Here is a 14,445-nt window from a genome sequence, read left to right as displayed (position 1 = left end):
ATAAAGTTTATTTTTATGAAAATACGGGATAAGACGAGCAGGACTTTCAGCTGATGGTAATTGATACCCCCGGCCCATTACAATACAGTGCCACTCAGGATCCTTGAAAAACCCAAAAATTCTGAGTGGCACTGCAATTGCGCTCGTCACCTTGAGACATAAGATGTTAAGTCTCATTTGCCCAGTAATTTCACTAGCTACGGCGTCCTTCAGACCGAAATACAGTAATGCTTACACATTACTGCTTCAGGGCAGAAGTAGGCGCCGTTGTGGTACCCATAATCTAGCCGACATCCTGTGTAAATGAGCCTCCCACTGGTACTTAGCTTTTGATTTGCCTGTAATCTGACATAAGTAGTTTATGAAAGATCCTACGCTGCTCAGTTGCCCCTGATATGTTTTAAGAACTATGGATTATCGAGTTCGCAACCGTTAAGCTGTACTCATACACTCCTATTCTCAATCTAAATCTTAATTTATTAATAGAGTTAAGAAATCTATAAAGTACTAACTCACAAACTCTCTTATTTACCGTAAACAATAGATATAATATATTGGGTAAAAGTACATGTCACATGGCCCTCAAGTAAGCGCTCACTCGATGAATCCCGTTTTGAAAAAAATAATTGTGTTCACCTTGAAGTAACCACTATACACACACAATAAAATATAATCAAGCAGTTTTAATCTGTTGTTTCTGTTTTTGTATTTTTTATTTTTTTTTATGTTATTTTTTTAGTCCTCAGCCCTTATAACCCTTTCTTTTAAATTAAGTAAGTCAACTATTTGGTGCTATTTCAACTTTATCATACACATTGACCAACAAAGAATTGAGGAATTACATATTTAATTGACTATATGCACTTTAATTTCTTAGAATTTCACATTACCTATGTATGATCTTTTAATTGACTAGAATTTTAACTTACTTATGCAGCACACGTATCTCTTATCTTTATGTTAAACACGATTATAATTTGCTAATTATAGCATAAAAAATTATTTCTGTTCCACGTCATTCTTATACGTATTTTAGTTTTTAATATACCTTATTCAGTATAAAATATAACATTTCAACAGCATTTTTTAGATTATATATTCACAGTTGAGGGATTTTTATTGTGACTTAACTTTTATAACAAAATAAGTTGTCACGGATGAAGAACATTTATCAAGGCATATCTAATGAAACATTTAATAATTTTATTATGCTTTAAGAAACAAGAACAAATATGTGTAAACTTTGAAAAAACATCAGCATTTTTACCTTCCGTTGGAGCAGGCATTACTTCATTTAATATTTTTTTTATTGCATTCAGACGATGCAATAGTCCTGTACTTAAAGTGAATGTCATTGGCGCTATGATGACTTTTACAGTATTGTCTTCCACCCAATCACTGAAAATATTTATAAAGTATTATAATATAGTCATTTTTTATCAATGTATGACAATATAATGTCAATGTATGATAATGTTTTGTCAATGTATGATACGGGGATATTTGTTATACATATATATACCAAGACTATTGGAGGTCGAGTTTTTTTTTAACTTCACGCAATGCGATGTGCTATTCGCGAAATAAACGTATATTTTACTTTGGCAAAATATAGAAAAAATATGCATTAATATAAATATTATTTTTTATTCGTCAGCAAGCAAAGCAAGCTAGTTGCTGTTGAGCCAATGTCCCTCAGTATAATTGTGATACACTCGCGGTAGATGCGTGGCACTTCCATTATTTTCTATTCCGTGGTGGTGAAGCCCTATATACAACAGCGTACATCTTCCAGCTGAAATAACGATTTATTTTACTTTAGCCTTAATACGTTAAATAATACCTGTACTGAAAATCCTCGGGTGGATTGTCGTATGGATTTTCGAGTGCATTAGAGGGTGTTCTATCGTGATTGTACTCGGCGTATAGAACTGGCGCCATTGATGTCCAAAACATATCGAGCTCGTCACCTCCCCTTCTCTGTCAATAAAACGAAAAATGTTCTAATCGTTCACCTAGGGAAAAATTTTTGCTGTTCCATTTGATCGACTTGCATGTATGTACCGATTCTTTCAAATTATTTCACCTATAAAAAGCTACAATATCCTTCATAAAATTTATCATACTACAATAATTGTATTCGATTGCCATCGTGTAACCCTATTGGGGATGGAACAGAATAATAAAAAAACAGGGTTTTTTACAATTACAAAAAAAACAATTACATTGATTTTTACATTTTCTTAAAAAATACGTAATCAACTAACAGTAGTAAATGTGTGGTTTGATCGTAGAAGGGTGAAAATTTGAAGTTGTATGTATTTTTTAAGCTTTATCATAATAAAACAAAAAAATTTTAAAAAATATAATAATAAATTATTTAGGGGTGGATCCTACGATTCTCCGACCTACCCGATATGCACACACCCCTTCATACAAATCGGTTCAGCCATTTCGGAGGAGTCTGGTCATAAACACTACGACACGGTAATTTTATATAATATATCATACTCACAGCAGAATCGGCCGGTTCGCTCATTTGTTCATCAGCAACCACACCCAATTCTATCTTGTTCTCATCAAGGTCTTGGTCATTCCACGTCCATTGCCCCTCATCACTACCGGTGTTGCTGAGATAAACAGTTGGTTCCTCCTTCGCGACGAATAAAAATAATAGTCAAGTTTATTATATGTACAGTCGATACTATGAGCACATGAGTTCCAAGATTAGTGGCGATCGGATTTAAATTTTCATTTGACCTCTATAATTAGTTATGACTGTCTATAACGAACCGTCGTTTCAGCCTAACCGTTGGCTATGAAACGGTATATTGCACAAAATCAGTCAGTTTCTTTTAATATTTCATATTGGTTGCTCGTTTCTCCGATCACTGTTTTCACAATCAGATTATCAATAACTTTTAGAAACCAGGAGATGATATAGATTTGATGATAAATGATAAAGTAGTTTTGACGTCTTCGCAATATATTAGGTGTTAAATATCCATCTTTCTTCTCCGAGCTGAATAAAAAAAAACAACTGAAAGTCGACAATCGAATGTTGAACGTTTTTTGAAAGAAGATTTCACTCAATAATCTCAAATGTAGGTTATGTTCGAAGTAATTCCAAGTACCTATTACAATAAAACCGCAATTTTATACTTTAACCCCTATTACTATTGTTTGAATCACATCCTGAGACTATCAGTCTTTACAAAACGTAGGCTAAAATTAATTCTGAGTTTAAAACTGATTTTATGCATGGTCTAATTTAATTGTCATTACAAAACCAGTTTTAAGGCTAAACCATCGATCGTCTTCGGTACTGAGGCTAAACCACTGAGACACCTCAGTTTTACGATCTTCTAACTCTGTGACATACGTTATACTTAATAAAATTTAGTTTGAGGTTAACGTTGATGATTGAATTGTGTGAAAATTCTACTAAAATATTTAAAAAAATAACATGTAAGATGTACAGACTTTCTCTCCAGAACTTCAATTTACATCTCATTTTTCTTTTAATATTACAGGTTAGGAAACAAAATGCAACGCATGGGTTCTGTCGGGTTCTGTTCGAAGTAAACAACTATTGATTTCGTCTACTCCAAATCCAACTAATGCGCAAAAATTTTAGGGAACCAAAATGCAACGCATGGGTCCTGTCGGGAGTAAACAACTACACATATCCGCTGCTCTTCCGAACCCAACTAATGCGCAAAAATTTAATGGAACAAAATGGAAAGGAAACAAATTGCAACGCATGGGTTCTGTCAGGAGTCGGAGTAAACAACTACACATATCCGCTGCTCTTCCGAACCCAACTAATGCGCAAAAATTTAATGGAACAAAATGGAAAGGAAACAAAATGCAACGCATGGGTTCTGTCAGGAGTCGGAGTAAACAACTACACATATCCGCTGCTCTTCTGAACCCAACTAATGCGCAAAAATTTCATGAACAAAATGGGAAGGAAACAAAATGCAACGCATGGGTTCTGTGAGGAGTCGGAGTAAACAACTACACATATCCGCTGCTCTTCCGAATCGAAATCATGCTCAAAAAAGGGCAGTGCATCCAGAGCAGATTGAAGCAACCCCGGACCTAAGTAAGGAAAATTGAATAAATAAATAAATAAGTGCATACTTACTGCATTCATATCACTATGGCCGCAGACACAGCGTCCGCGTGACGTCAGAGCAATCCGCCTTGCTCCTAACTTCACTCTGATCAAAGTGGGCACACAAAGTGAGCTTCTGATAACTACATCAGCAGCGGATAGTTCAATTATACCGCGCGCCCGTTTACGGCTACTACTCTCCATTTCCATTACCTAAAAATAAAGTCATTATATTAAACATTATTTATTTATTTATATATTTAGAAACAAACAGTCACATACATATTTAGGTTTACAAAGAGATTTTTGTACTAAATTAGACCTACAGTTTCATTAAAATTAATATTTTATGACAATTAAGACTAAAGTACAGCAGAGAAAAATAATTTATTTTTAGTATTTAAATTAATTTAGTAAAAAAAATGTTAATTTTATGCTTATTTACAAAATAATAAAAATGTTATTGTTAAGTAGTTATAATCGTTCAAATCTCACTTTTTCTTAGCACAGTTAGAACATTCTTTTTAAAACTGGACAAGGTTTCTTTAAAAATATCTAAATCAGCAAGTTTTCCATTAATAAGTCGACATGTCCGCCTGATATAACTATTTCCAGCATAGCATGTCCTACTTATTTTTAACTACGAACAAGGGTTTACTTCGACAAGTACATATGATTCTTTTAGGGACTTGAAAACTAAGTTTATTAATTAATGAAAAGGAACTATACGAAAGTATGCCAGTTTGCTTATTTAATATATTATTTTTGACTATTTGATTTAAAATACTTGCAAAGCTATAGCGGGTTCTATTCGGCAATAAACGCTCCTCAAATAACTACATGTTTTATACTCAATTATTCTGAAAATCGTATATTTCAGCAACGTGTGAGTATTTAAGTGCCTTAGAGCCGAAGTAGATACTCAGAAATATTAACACATATAAAGTCTAACAATAATGATATCAATAATATTTTCAATCGATATCTGTGTATTAAAGACTCAAGTATACATCCCTACTCAGTGATAAATATGAACGTTATTATGGTACAGTTAGTTAAACTCCTATTATGTTAATTTCAATACTTACTGATTACTTATTGAATGTTTCGCGGAATTAAAATAAATAACCAACACGATAAATGAGGTGCGACACGGCTAACATCTCTACCTCCAAAGAAAAAATTGTTAACTTTTGTGTCGTCTACTCGTACTGGTGGCAAAAATTTCTGTAGTTACCTTGTCAAAATTCGTGAACAAATTTCCGAAATCGAGTTTCCGTTTGGCGGTAACAAGAACAACGCTTGATACCACTATTCATTCGCTCTCAGGATGTACTCAGCTGAGAACATTAGTTGCAACAAAAATGTGTCCATTAAGTGGACGAACGAATCAGTCGACACGTAAATTGATTAATATCACACACAAAAAAATGAGAATAAGGGTTGAGGGTTAATTACAAAAATAAAAATTTGAAAAAGGATATATTTAAAACTATCAATTATGCTACGGCATAGTGCTTCACGACATTGATTTATATATACTTAAACGAAGATAAAAAGATGTCTATCTTTAATCTACTTGAACAAGTCATCTTTTCTCAAAGTATTTTATATCTCAATCCCACAATGTACTTTTCTTCCTTTGACGCTTCGTCGTACCCAATATAAAATGCTTCGCTTAAAATTGTAAATAATCCGGCTGCCTGCATAATATCAAAGACATTTTGCGCAAAGATTTTGCCAACAATATTGGTGGACACAATTAATTGTCTACTAGTGTTTTCTCAAATTGTAGGCGATTGATTTGTTTAAATGTTGTAATATGATCTCGAATTGTATTATAATATATTAAGAACCTTATAAACAAGTGACATATGTTCGAAAAAAGCAGAGAAAGTGATAGGTATTGGGGCTGCTGGAGTGGAGGTCTCTTCGAAACCATCTCGATCGATCCACGTCGGCATCCATGACCATGCCCATTCAGACCAAGTCTCCAGTCGAGCTGGCTCTACTGAATTCGATGATACAGCATCTAAAACAAATATATTTTTAGCAGCAATAAATATTTTTGTAATTTTTGCGTTTTTATTGTTAGAACGTAGAAAAATGTTAACAACGAGGAACAATTAATATTAAAACTTAGCTCTTATTAGTTTGGCATTAAAAAGCCATTTATTACTTTTTAATGAATTCCATGGTGCAACAAATGGTGCTCCGAGAGAAAAGAAACAATTAATTGATTTTATTGTTCAAATTCTTAACATGATAATTAAACATAATTGTTAATACAAAAAAAAATTTAAACAGTGTCTAACTATTAAAACGACGTCTTGATGGATTTTTTTCTATTACAAAACAGCTTGTGTTTAATTAAAATGTCGTTTAGCAATCCAATCACAGAGTTGGCGTTGTGTTCTTTTATTCTCACGCAATCTATTTAAGCAAATAACATATAAACTAAATATTTTGAGTTAAAGAGTTTTTATAAAAGAAACCACGCATCCTGTTAGAAATTTTTCATATGAATATAATAATCTATCCTTTAGACACGCCTAAGACAAGCTTTGGCTCATGTTTAAATACATTGATTCCAAGTAACTAACTATTGGAATTATTACGAATATTTTATTATATTTTAATTCAAAATTTCTTTTGATCATTACAACAAGTAATGTTTCTTACATTTTCTGCATTGTATTTAAACAGTTTTAATATGACGTACAAAATCACACGATAAAACTTAGATTATAGTAGAAATTTATTTCTTATTGGTGCACTGAGGTGATGCCGACAGAATTTTTAAGAAATGCCGAGAGGCATACATTTAGGTAAACTATTTGATGTAGTTTTACATTAAGCGACTTTATTCTTACACCTTATAATAAAATGTATACAAGAATCTTCAATGTGTAGCTAAATCATTTAATTTAATTAAGCAATTTTGAGTATTTTTTTTTGAATAAGAGAAAACTACATACAATCTAAGGATAGTTCTGAAATTAACACAAAGTTGATCCTTTTGCTCTTGATATTTATTTTTCAATCGTAATAGCGCCAAATGCAAAATATAAAAAATTATGTCTTTAAAATCGCTCACCACTGGTATATTGGAATCACTTGTGATTCTCATTATGTCACGTGCGATTGTTTCTATTTGGACGAATTAACGACTTTTATGATATTTTAAGTTCTTTACATCCAAATAAATATAATTTAAAAGTTAAGGGGGCTTACTGTATTAAAAGAAAAAACCCCAATGGGGTAGTAAAATAGGACAATTATTCAATTAACTAACTACCAAACAGAATTGCGAATAAAAGTTGGGGATATTGTGAGTCACCAAAGGCGTGAAGCATACTTTTTTTTTATGGAATAGGAGGACAAACGAGCGTACGGATCACCTGGTGTTAAGTGATCACCGCCGCCCACATTCTCTTGCAACACCAGAGGAATCACAAGAGCGTTGCCGGCATTTAAGGAAGCTGTACGCGCTTTTTTTGAAGGTACCCATGTCGTAGCGTCCCGGAAACACCGCACAAGGAAGCTCATTCCACAGGGTTTTAGCACGCGGAAGAAAGCTCCTTGAAAACCGCACTGTGGAGGACCGCCACACATCCAGATGGTGGGGATGATACCCTAACTTGTGGCGTGTCGTGCGAAGGTGGAATACCCTTGTACACTTGTTTGAAAAACATTGACGCTATGCACTCTATGTTGCTTTTTACTAGCAATTTAGGACATTTAATGCGGTGAGGACGACAGAAATAGTGTCTAGCCTGATGTTCACCGCAAGAAAATAACTTTACGATTACTAGATTTTTTAACCTTCTGTAATATAGTTATTTCCGTTATCACCCCATTGCACCTTAAGACATTATTTCGAAAAGTAACATGTTATAAAAGAAACTCATGTAATTAGATACAAAATTATTTGTGTATGCTTACGTATGGACGAATTTTGTGAGCTTGACTGTTTGGGCATGGGCGACGGTGTATTAATATCTTGCGGAGGCCTCTCTTTCAACAGTCTTAGTAGTAACAGCAGTTGTTCACTAGTAACTCCCCAAGCTAACCGACTACAGCGAAGCTGAACAGTCAAGCTTCTAGCGCGTCTTTTGTTAGCTGATATTAGACGAGTCAACACTCTGCAATAAATGATGAGATTATGAAATATCTATTTTCCGATAAAAACTCCAGATGTTTTTGGTTTTTATTTCACATTGCCTTATTAATAAACGCAATGTAAAGTTACTCCAAGTTTAAAATAACTTCTCCGTGTCAGTTAGTTCTGTAGTGACAAAGGTAAGATAAAGACTATCGGCCTTACAAATATACTTCGAATATACTTATAGCTGAGAACAAACCAAGAATATGCAAAATGTTGACATTTTGCTGCTCGAACAATGACAATGTATAGAACATACATACAGACATGTATGTTCTATACATGCACCTCATACAAAATCAAACCCGAATTATGGCACATGCCACAAATTATACCATAATAACTTTCGACTGCTATCTCCATACATTTCTGCGTTTACCCCAGTTGTTTAAAATACCGCATTTATCACGGGGAGTGTTCCGAAGAGCTGTTTAACCTGATTCCTGCCGCCGAATTCACTCACCATCTGGATGTGTGGCGGTCCTCCACAGTGCGGTTTTCAAGGAGCTTTCTTCCACGTGCTACAAACCTGTGGAATGAGCTTCCTTGTGCGGTGTTTCCGGGACGATACGACATGGGTACCTTCAAAAAAAGCGCGTACACCTTCCTTAAAGGCCGCCAACGCTCCTGTGATTCCTCAGGTGTTGCAAGAGATTGTGGGCGGCGGTGATCACTTAACAACGGGTGACCCGTACGCTCGTTTGTCCTCCTATTCCATAAAAAAAAATATTGGTCAATAGGCAGCAATGTAAACAATATTTCAGTTTCACAGTTACAGTGACTTCAGGAGTAGCAGTTAGGTATTTTTTTGAAATCCAGACAAAAACGTGGGTTGCTATAAGTTTTACGTTCGTCAGTTTGTCCCATTTTCCGATCAAGATCTGTTCAGTCGCAGGTTTTTTACGTTTTTAGTCAAAAATAACAGTCATATTATAAAGGGGAAAGTGTGTATGTTTATTTATTGGCTTGAGTTTATATTTGTTACTTCTTTACGTTCTCATGGGATTTGTATTTAATAGGTTAAGGTAAGGTTTAATGTGAGAAACTAATGCTCAAATATAATAGTTTTATTTACATAAAATAATTAGTTAAACTGGTAATTTAAATGTTGAGTTCCTTGAATTATATTAAATTTGTCTTTTAGACTTAGATATCTTTTCCAGGGTATCATAGTACATCAGGGTACATAAAAAACATACCGACGAATTGAGAACCTCCACCTTTTTGAAGTCGGTTAAAAAGAGCGACTCTATTGTTTTCATTTCTGACTGTGTTCTTTCATCGGTCTCATTCTGAGAAGCGGGTCTTGTCTGGGGACTTGTCAATAATCAATAACATATTAAATGAAAAAATATTCGTTTTATTAAATTACTTAAGCGTTTTGCATATCAATGTTATATAAATAAAATAAGCTTACCGATGATAAGTCATGCCATATTTTTTTTGAGTCGTTAATGTATTATTTAAGCACTTTTTATAGCACACTTGCTTGTTGTAACAGGCTTGTTGATTGATATACGACTAAATTGAAAAGTGTGCTTACATTGACTTTAAGCACACTTTTGCCGTATATTTAATTTATTTACAATATAAGTGTAATACATATAATGCAGATTATATTATAATAAGATATAAAAGGCATCACATACTTCCATTACAAATAAGACATCAAATAGCTGATACTGTTATTTCTCTAAGTTACTTCACTCTAACATATATTCTTCTAAATTAACATCACAAATTGGTATCAAAGCGCCCAATAACTACACCAGGACAAAATGTACTATATACGTTCCTCATTGCAGTACTAATTACAGACAACATTCATATTTTATAAGATGTCCACAAGCAATAAATCAGATATCAGTAGACTTGTTTGATTTTGATATATTCAATACGTCACCAAACGCGTTAAGAGGTACATTGACGAGGCGTTGGATGAGTGTGTGTTCTCTTGATTGCTGAATACCTGAATACTATAATATCCATTCAGTTTATCTTCGTGTTTTATATCTATATACTTTTATTGTATTAATTCTTGATTTTTTTTGTGTTTTTGTTCATTATTTGTAACACGCTTATAGTCGAAAACTGTAATGGTAAATATATGTATATCTACTTTTTTTAACCTATGTCATGTAATACTGTTTGTTTTCCTAACAAAATAAATAAAATATGTACAGAACGTCATTTTGCTCGAACTTTGAACGTTTCCCGGGTTTATTTGCAAGGCTGCGTGACATTCGGAAAACTTTATAATTATCCTTGTATTGACAGTGTTATCAGTGCTACAGACAACATTTTGTATATCCTTGGTTAATTCTCAGGTATAACTTTATACCTAGTTTATTTGTAAGGCCGATAAAGCTTTTAATTTGGAATAACTTTACTTCGCCTTTATTAATAACACGGTTTAAGTATATTAGTAGTAGTTTTATTAATACAATATAAATTATCAGCTCGATCAAAATGATCTCCATTGGCCTCAACTCAATCCTTTAAACGTTGAGAGCGGTTATGGATTGAAACACACTTTCTACATGAGATTTACTTAAATTATCACAGTGTTTTCTATATGACCCGCTGCTAAGTGTTACTCAACGACCATTCTTAATTATAGAAAATTTTGATACAAGAGAATTTAGAGGAAAATCGAATCTCTCCAATACTCAAATTTTAAACAATTCCCAAGCCAGGTTGCACTATAATGAATTGCACCAGAATGCAAGCTTACTTAAAAAGAGATTCAAACCTCAGATCAAGTTGACATCTATAGAGTAGGGGCTCTTGATAAAATCGTATTTTTCCATCGGAGTCGCTTTTATCCAGACATAGTGTTAAATCATCTAGTCGTATCAGGCGCCTTATTATTGGATCATTTTGATCAATGTCTGTAATTACAACAACAAACCGTTGAAAGTAGAAAACAAAAGTAAATTTGGTTTTCTATTTTAATTTCAAATTTAACTCTTTTTGCAGAGTTCGGCGAGTCAACATCTCCCGAGAATGCCTCGTGAAGAGGAGAATATTTGAAGCAGTAATTTACGTTGCGGATTAGCCCAGTCATTCGTTCGGGGTTCAGCCAATTCTTCGGTGGAAGACGCGTAAAAATCCCCTACCTCTAGCCGTGCGGTTGGGCTAACTAGGCTCACAGTAACAAATATTAGCGGAAATACCATTCAAGGTAACTGATAACATTTAAAAAATTTTAAATTTCCGCTAAATAACGACTAATTCAATAAAAAAAAAGTTCTAATTTACACAAAACATACCAGCAAATGTAGGCTGCCAGTCAGCTCCCACACTGTCCACAGAGAGTCTCTTTACATTCAATGATAATACAATATCGTCATGGACATACTTGACTATCAGAGAGTGAATCCGAATTGATATATTACTAACAATCCTTCGAACTAATGCTTGCATGTAACCAGGCGGTGCTTCAACAACTTGAGATCTGGAAATAGTTTTAACAGACAGTTGTATGCTTGTTTTATGCCATTATTATATTTATTTATAATCCTTTAGAAATGCTAGCTCGGCACGATATAAAGAAAATGTTCTTTGCTTGAGGCTGTTTCAAGCCTAAACCAATGATCGTATCGAAATGAAACTACCACCATTCGATACCAAATTTATCCTAGATGGTTTATGGCTACTCGTTGTTGTCTTGTACGTGTTATTCTAAAAAAAAGATATAACATTGACAGATGAAACAATATATAATATAATATTTGAATGTCGTAATAATAATTTATATTTAACTTAGATATCCGGTAACAATTTTTTTGAGGTGTTAATCTATTTATGTTACACTTTCTAGTTGCCTAGTAAGGCGATTGATTAAGGAAAAGATTAAAAGTCAAATACTACCATCACCAATCCCAAAAAGTATGCCTCAGATCTGAGAAGAACGGGCGAAACAAACTAAGCGGGCTTCTTTTTTTTATAATAAAAAATAAGACCACAATATAATATCGACCAATTAAAATTATTCTTTAATAGCCTTAGGGCGGTCGCTCCATTCCCAATCAGTGGTATCATTTAGAAAGTCATTTATGTAATAATAACCTTTACTTATACGTTTTTTAACAATTTGTTTTGAAGAATTTGTTCTGGGATCTTGTTGTAAAAGCATATACATCGCCCCACGAAATACTTACTCACTCGACTTAGCCAAGTAATAGGCATTATAAGTTTATATCTGTTCCTGGTATTAACATTCTATTCTTCTCTATTCACTTATGTCAAAAGACTTACTAACTCGACTTAGCCGAGTACTAGACATGAAAAGTTTGTCTGTTCCTGGTGGGAACATTATGGTTATGACAGTTTCTAGTAAATTCACTTATGTGCAACATCATCAAGAATATATTGAGAAGCCACAGCCAAGCTATTAATTTCTTTAAGTTTTGCTCTTAATGATTCTTTGGGACCTCGGTTATAAATAGAACAAATAGCCCTCTTCAGCAGCACAATGATTGTATTAAAATTGGCAGAGTTGCCCCATAGCAAGATGCCATAGTACATAATACTATGGAAATAACTAAAGTATACTAGTCGCGCCGTATCTATGTCAGTTAATTGTCTAATATTTTTAACCGCATATACTGCAGAACAAAGTCTGTTCGCCAATCCTTAAATAAGGGGGCCCCATTGTAATTTGTTATCCAGAGTAATGACAAGAAATATAGCAAATTCCATCAGTTTTATCACTTCTCTGTATAACACAACACTTGCATCTACATTTCTGACATTTGGTACGGTAAATTTTATATATTTCGTTTTCTTGCTATTTAATATTAGGTTATTAGGCTAAACCAGTACACTATGTTAGATAGAATATCATTTACTTCGTTATACATAACTTGATTTCTTTTCACTTTGACTATCCGTGAAGTATCATCAGCAAACAATACTACCTTATGTTATTTTACTATAAGATTAGGAAGATCATTTAAATCGATAAGGTCCAAGAATAGAATCCTGTGAGAGGAGTCCCAGTAATGAAAATAAACAATGACAGATTTTAACAATGAGACACTAGCTGTGAACAGCCAAACATGAAATTTTACTCACACCTTGGGTTGGAAAGGACTGAAGACCAAAGGATTAAAATAGAATATTTAACTCACCTATGTGCTTCTAATGGTGGACTCTCATCTGCTGTAGGTGGCGGATGGAGGCCCAATATACATTCTAAAAACAACCATATACAGCTGTTGTTAATCATTTTTACATATATCCCGTTTTCATAATTATAGTGATAAGTATAACATTAAGGTCTTAAGTGAGAAATATTTAAGGTATAACATCACTGAGTCCTCAGCATAAAATTTCGAATAGGTGGTAGTTTTTGATGTAGAATAAATGATTTTTAAATCCTAGGTCCAATGATTCATGAATGAAAAATACCATCTCAGTAATCTTCCCTATTATACATCTATCTAACAAACTACCTTTACTTCAAGAAGCTGACTGTAAGTTGAAATCGTTCACAAAGTTCTTTTAATAATGAGAAATTTGTTAATTTAGAACATCATTTAATATTTAAAATTAATAAATAATAAGGGCTACCAACCTATAGTATTGATTGTAACTACAATAGGTTCTGACATAATTTTTGTCCATGGCACTTGTATAAGTAGTTCATGTATCCGACCTGAGACAAGTGTGAATGGTATTGATACTTCTTGCTGCAGAACATCAGCTTTTAAAACCAGGTTGTGTAGAGTAACTCCACCAGCCCATAATGACACCTATAAAAGAATATTCTACTAGAATCATATAATATACCCACATTAGGTGCACATTTGCTTTACTAGAAATAAAATAACACATTACACATAGTTCAAAACCTAACTTATAAATGCATGCACTAAACTACATTATAATATTTCAAGTTTCATTGACTATTACTGCGATGGTGGCCATACTTCTCTGTATGTGTGTGAGTCTATGAATGTATGTTAACCTCTTATAAATTTTGAATGGCTCGAGCCATATCTTCGCGGTTGGCGCCATTGTAAAGGGCTAGACCAAGAATAGATTTCGACCGGTAGTAAATCTCAAAAAAATTTTGTATGTAAATTTTTTTTCATATGTAGTTTTATGGAATATATTTTTAACAGCTTTACCAATCAATTCCAAAAACTAAAAA

At 33.5% G+C, this 14,445-nt stretch overlaps 1 protein-coding gene across 1 annotated transcript in view; it reads right to left on the bottom strand.

Annotated features, from left to right (window-relative positions):
- The window catches only part of LOC126978332 (uncharacterized), a 109,550-nt gene that overhangs the window by 93,519 nt on the left and 1,586 nt on the right, over positions 1-14,445 (bottom strand). Inside the window, exons 4-13 of the mRNA XM_050827066.1 lie at positions 13,867-14,044; positions 13,421-13,484; positions 11,558-11,742; positions 11,038-11,176; positions 8,066-8,265; positions 5,977-6,152; positions 4,151-4,333; positions 2,516-2,653; positions 1,844-1,980; positions 1,268-1,398 (exon numbers count right to left, since the gene is read on the bottom strand). Coding sequence (XP_050683023.1) covers positions 1,268-1,398; positions 1,844-1,980; positions 2,516-2,653; positions 4,151-4,333; positions 5,977-6,152; positions 8,066-8,265; positions 11,038-11,176; positions 11,558-11,742; positions 13,421-13,484; positions 13,867-14,044 — 1,531 coding nt within the window. The remainder of the gene's footprint in view (positions 1-1,267; positions 1,399-1,843; positions 1,981-2,515; positions 2,654-4,150; positions 4,334-5,976; positions 6,153-8,065; positions 8,266-11,037; positions 11,177-11,557; positions 11,743-13,420; positions 13,485-13,866; positions 14,045-14,445) is intronic.

Source organism: Leptidea sinapis, chromosome Z (genome assembly GCF_905404315.1).
Source record: "Leptidea sinapis chromosome Z, ilLepSina1.1, whole genome shotgun sequence".
Classification (NCBI taxonomy): Eukaryota; Metazoa; Arthropoda; class Insecta; order Lepidoptera; family Pieridae; genus Leptidea; species Leptidea sinapis.
This window is presented reverse-complemented; position numbering and strand designations above follow the sequence as displayed.